At 37.3% G+C, this 6000-nt stretch overlaps 2 protein-coding genes across 4 annotated transcripts in view; one reads left to right on the top strand and one right to left on the bottom strand.

Moving 5' to 3' along the window:
* LOC104802590 overlaps positions 1–1785 on the top strand; it is a 4703-nt gene extending 2918 nt beyond the window's left edge. Inside the window, exons 5-7 of the mRNA XM_010526256.1 lie at positions 59–177; positions 537–713; positions 895–1785. Of these exons, the coding sequence (XP_010524558.1) occupies positions 59–177; positions 537–713; positions 895–1770 (1172 nt within the window). The 3' untranslated portion in view covers positions 1771–1785. The remainder of the gene's footprint in view (positions 1–58; positions 178–536; positions 714–894) is intronic.
* Positions 1786–1866: 81 nt separating this feature from the next.
* Positions 1867–4259, bottom strand: LOC104802591 (probable protein phosphatase 2C 41). Of its 3 annotated transcripts, none has more exons than XM_010526260.2 (6): positions 4080–4259; positions 3482–3754; positions 2993–3271; positions 2750–2870; positions 2409–2632; positions 1867–2302 (listed from the first exon to the last, which is right to left on the bottom strand). In XM_010526260.2, the coding sequence occupies exons 2-6, from the start codon at positions 3722–3724 to the stop codon at positions 2129–2131; spliced, it is 1041 nt and encodes a 346-aa protein (XP_010524562.1). In that variant the 5' UTR covers positions 3725–3754; positions 4080–4259; the 3' UTR covers positions 1867–2128. The 3 variants fall into 3 exon arrangements, with proteins under 3 accessions (XP_010524562.1, XP_010524561.1, XP_010524559.1); XM_010526259.2 differs by having other exon boundaries at positions 4059–4258; XM_010526257.2 differs by lacking the exon at positions 4080–4259 and adding an exon at positions 3837–3943.
* Between the last annotated feature and the right edge of the window lie 1741 nt (positions 4260–6000).

Here is a 6000-nt window from a genome sequence, read left to right as displayed (position 1 = left end):
TGGTTGTTCTCTTTCCCTCACAGCCAATTAGCTCTGAGTTTTTATTTATACCTTGCAGCTGCATGTATGACATGGGATTTAGCAGAATCAGGCAAGAACTTCATCACTACAATTGTCAATGGATCTGATCTGGTCCCAACATTCTCTGCTTCTTCGGTTGATGGCCTCCGTTCTGAGGTATGTCATCCGCTCTGCCTTTACACTTTGGTCAACACTTTATGTTTTTCCTTCTTCCTGTCCGCCATCAACTTGTAAGTTCCTTGCTCTGTATTGTAGGAATATATTGCGTACCCTGGTTAAAAAAAATATGCAAAGTGTGTGAGTTTAATCAGATATTATTATTACTGCCTTGTAGATATGTATAGAGGTATCTTCATGTTATTGGGCTTTCTTGCAACATTTAAGTCTTTTCTGATTCTTCCTGTCGAATGCAAAATCCTTATTGCGTTTATAACTTGCTCAGATTCATTCTCGTAATTGTAATTTCCCATGCTCAGATTCATTCACAAAAAGGAATCATGTTTTATTATTGGCAGGTCACGTCATCTTCCTGGTTGAACGATCTGCGGGATCAGGTTGAACACACCAGAGTACTTAATGTTGTTTATCGTTCTGCAACCGCCATAGGATCTCGTCTTCCATCTTTAGCGACTGCGAAAGCCAGAGTTGCTGGTGCTGGGGCACTTTTACGGCCCGTCTCAAGCGGCACTCAGGTATTTACATTACATGTTTGGCCAATGCACTATAAACATATTATCCATGTATCATTCTGCAAAAAAAAATTTAACTTTTTCGCGGGCAAAGATATATGTATATATATAGTTTCTTTGGGGATGTTTCTTCATCATAATGAAGAAGATAATGATGATGATGATGAGTAAAAATTTTGTACAGGTCATGATAAAGCGTGCCCAGGATGTTGCACAAGCCGTTGTACAGACTCGTTCTTCAATATCTTCATGGGCATGCATGGGACCACGGCGTCGGGCGATTAGCTCCCAACTGAACACTAAAGTCACCGACGTGCCTGAAGGCTCCTCCTCTGTTATTTCCGAGAGAAGAAGCACAGAAGCTCTTGTGTCTGAAACGGTGGCGAGGGAACAAAAAGGTCTCAAGCGAATGGAGCAACAACGTTTGTCGTGCAGCAGTGGATCTGGACATGAATACCCAGAAGAAGAAGATGATGACGATGATGAAGGTGAAGAAGAAGAGGAACCTTTGATCTCAATTAGGAGAGTGATGACGGAATCATCGTCTGCGATGGAAGACGTGACAGGAGATGAACTCTGGGACGTGTTGGAGAAAGAGCTGAAGCGGCAGGAGAATGAGAGGGACATCGAGGCGCGTGAGGAAGAGGCTGCTGCTGCTAAGGAGATAACGGAAGAGGAGACTGAAATCGTGGTCGGGGCAGGAGACTCGTCGGGGCAGAGTCACAGCCCAGCTTCGGCCACATCCACAGACATGGCAGAGAACCAGCGGTTCTACCCTCCAGGTAAGATCATGCACATTGTCTCGGTGTCTGAATCTGAGTCGGAATCCGAAACGGAAACGGAAACGGAATCGGAGTCCGAAACAAGGGGTAGGGTAGAAGAGGGAGACAGCAGGAGGAGGAGGAGGCGGAGGGTGGAACGAGTGAGAATATATGAGACGCCTAGGGAACTGTACAGTAAGATTAGGCTGTCGAGAACAATGATAAACGACCATTACATGCCAATGTACAAAAAGATGATGGAACTCTTACTCTCTGAATTGGAGAGGGAATCTTACTAAGTTCCCATCTCTCTCTCTCTCTCTCTCATTCATTATGTGTATATTACAAATAATATCTTTTATATATATATGTATATATATTGATATACACAAAAATAAATGCAGAAGCAAAGTTTCACTGTTTTGGGTGCCAGCTCAGCTCTGTATTTGTTTCCTTCAATTTAGTAAAAATCCATTTTGCTTAAAATTACTGGATTTTGAGGTTTTAGAAAAACAGAAACATTGCTTATATCTCTCTATATACACACACACACACACACACACACACACGTATATAACGACGAGTACATTAAAAAATTGTATGTATATGGATGGGTACGTGGTTGATTTTTGTGGGGTCAAGCATATGAGTTAGGGTTTAGGGGTGAAAGAAGAGGCAGAGAGCAGAAATGTCATCCATGGCGACGTCTCTCCTCTTCTTCTGCCAAAGCCGAGTAGCTCTCTTCACCAATCTCTTCGCCGACTTTGTCCTGTCTGTAACCGAACCCACCACTATCTCTACTGCTTCCTCGTTTGACATCACATCCCATACCTGAATATATATATATATATATATATATGTATGTATGTTGTATCAAATTAATGAAATAGCTGGTCCATACATATGAGAAATTTTGATACTTCATTAATACACATACCCCATCAGTGGCCAGTATCAGAAATTGGTCCTTGTCGGTTATCTCTCGGTACGTTACATCCGGTTTGGAGATCAAACCGAAATCCTTGAGACAGTAATCTCCAAAAGCCCTTGAAACGGCTAAACCGGGTGAATCTCGGTTTGGCATGCACATCCGGTATATCCCCGGTTCATCTTCTCGGCACAACACTCTTCCCTCCGATTTCTTTATTCGTTCTGCTTCCTCTGATCCACCAAACACGCACATTACAAGCTTAATTCGAATTCTCCAAATATTTATACAATCTTTCTTTCTATTTTGATGCTTGGTTTTTCGAAGAAGGATAGAAAGATAGACTGTACCGGGAATGTTCGGTTTAAAGTCTACCGAGAGCTGAACCGGCACCAAACCGTAACCAAATCCCGAATTCGTTGCAATTACTGCCCGTGAATCACCAGCGTTTGCTATAACAAGATGGTTGCCCTAATACAAAAAAAAAACAAAGATTTTAGTCTGAATATGTATATGTATATGTATATGTATATGTATATGTATATGTATATGTATATGTATATGTATGAAACAAGGGTATAATGAAAACGTACCTGAAGGACAGCGGAGAGAGCGGTGCAACCACTGCGGTAAGAATCAATGGACGGAAGGAGTTTAAGGTGAAGATCGACGGCTGAGAATGCTTTCAGGTAAGATTCCTTCCATATATCGAACGGAGAAGAATATTCCGGCGACGAAGACAGGATCTGTTGCCAATGGCACAACAGAGAAGATGGAAAAGACCTTTTCACCCTTTTGGCTATAACATGCCCCCATGGTCCATGCCCATCATACATCCCACAGAATATTATGTCATCTTGGCATCCAAATCCCTACATACATACGTAGTTTTAACAAAACAAAAAAAATCCCTACATACATACACATACACACAATAATACACACACACACACATACATACATACATACATACATACATACATACATACATACATACATACATACATACATGCACACATGAGACTAATATTACATATATATATATATAAGGATATGAATTACAAGTGATTGTATGTATATACCTCCCAGACAATAGCACGATCTTGGTTAATCCCTTTTTCTCCTCTCTGAGAAAAGACAGAAGCGAATCTCTTGGAACATTCCGACCGGACAGTGCCTGAAGAACAAGCAGTTGCCTTCTTCTTTGCCTCTTTCGCCATCTCTTCTGCTATATATTTTCCTCTCTCCTCTTCCATTATATTCTTTCTTCTCTTCATGGACGCATTTCTTGCAAGTCCGTCCAAAAACGACGGTAAAAACACCATTTTTTTTGGTAAAATCAAGGGTTCTTCTTCCTGCAACATAAATTCACCATCTTTGTTATATATATATATATATATATATATATATATAGAGAGAGAGAGAGAGAGGGATTACGATGTTTTGGTTACAGATGTTATGGAGTTGATGTTTCATAACAAAGGATGTGGAATTCTTTTGATATATATTAGGTTGCAAGAAGAACATGTTTATATGTACGTATGCATATATATACTATATATGGTTATAAGTATAAACATGCATATATATATATATATATGCGTGTGTATACCAAATCTGTGTTATATTAGAAGAAACGAATCGGAGATTTTGGATTACCGGTGGATCTTTTGGTCGGACCTTTGAGATAGCCGAAGCCTTAATTATATTTCTCGGAGAATCTGCCTGTTTTGCCCTTCCTTGGTTCCGAATATTACGGGAATGGCATCTCCTGCACCATGATCCCCTAGGTTTTTCCTCTCTGCACTCTCTGAAGACTAGACTCTCTTATATATATACATGTATATATATACATGTTTATGCTTTATGCATATAGATGCACGACATTCGTAAAGTGTATCTATCGTTTATATATATATATATAATTATATATGATGTTACACCACAACTTACTTTACGGGCTTTTTTAAAATGAGATATATTTATGTTTTTTAACCCGGAAATGTGCTTGTAATTGAATTTGGCAGATATGTGGAAAAGGGTATTTGCGTCATTTTTCGGTCAACCCGTGTATAGGGGGAACGTCAGCGGCAGTAATTAACCAATCGATTTCATTTTAGCATTGAATTTTGATAAATAATAAATATAAGAAGTAAGACCGACAATTAACAAATTAGTTGGGTTAATACCTCATTATGATAGTGATATATATATATATATAAACAAAATGTTTATGATTAGTGTGGACAGGAATTAACTAATCAGATAGAATATAAAATGATATCTTGTGGGTTTTGTTATAAAACGAAATAAAGTTGTGGCTGTGAGAGGCTCCCGAATCTAAAAGCTAATGGTAAGTGCGTCTGTCCAAATCTACTCCTTTTTTTAAATTACTGTTGTCAAATGATCCATATATATGTAATCATAACGCATGTACTTAAAAAAGTATGTAAATATTTGAATATATATATATAAGCAACCTCCTTAATTATATATAATTTCTGTTCGTCTAAACATCTACAAATCGAATACATAAGCACTTACATAAACATGCATGCCTTTTATAAACGTGTATATACACGCATAGATGTATCTAGACCATATATATGCATTTAGAGGGGAAATAATCTTTACATGTATGCATGCATGCAGATGTATGTATATGTATGTATGTATGTATGTATGTATGTATGTATGTATGTATGTATGTATGTATGTATGTAGTGCACTTGGCTATATCATTAGGTGGTCCGAAGACAAATATAATGCTTACAGCATTAGATTTAATCAAAGCTTTGAATAATTAAAACTATGTTCGTCACTTGGCTATATCATTAGGTGGTCCGAAGACAAATATAATGCTTACAGCATTAGATTTAATCAAAGCTTTGAATAATTAAAACTATGTTCGTATTTAGGTGGATGCTACAATAATAAGGTTCATTAGATTCGAAGTGATAATATAAACTATTTGCATTTGCTAAATGCATGGTCACAATTTAACCCATCAACATACGTCCGTGGCCACTATGGGACAAATCATTACAAACCAAATATATATATATCAAAAATCAAAGTACCCATATTCCATATTCAGATAAAATTTACTATGTTATATATAACTGATACATGATTATTAGGTTACGATATTGAATTATAATTATATGATGAAATTATTAGTGACCCTTTTAACAAAAAAAAATTTATTAGTGACCCAACAAGGATGCAATTAGGAGAGAGAGAGAGAGAGAGAGAGAGAGAGAGAGAGAGAGAGATGTTTGATTGGAGGCAATGAGAGAGACAAGACTCATGGAGAACATGGCCTCGTGGGTCTCTCGACGACATTATATTCTCTGTTCCTAAAGTAATTACAAATCATATGTTGACAATTCCTATTTCCTGATTTTCCTTGTCACTATCAAAATGACATTATGTACTTTGTTTTCATGAATTCAATTCAAGTATCAAGCCAAACGCTCGTTTTTTTAGTAATAGATCGCAATATAATTATATGCGTAAAATGTAGTATCTAATTATAATTGATGAAATTATCATATAAATACGAGTGAATAACATATTAAATCGTGCAAATAAATAATCA

The sequence above is a fragment of the Tarenaya hassleriana genome, unplaced genomic scaffold, assembly GCF_000463585.1.
Source record: "Tarenaya hassleriana unplaced genomic scaffold, ASM46358v1 Cleome8, whole genome shotgun sequence".
NCBI lineage: Eukaryota > Viridiplantae > Streptophyta > Magnoliopsida > Brassicales > Cleomaceae > Tarenaya > Tarenaya hassleriana.
The sequence above is the reverse complement of the archived record's forward strand: the minus strand, read 5'-3'. Positions and strand labels throughout refer to the sequence as shown.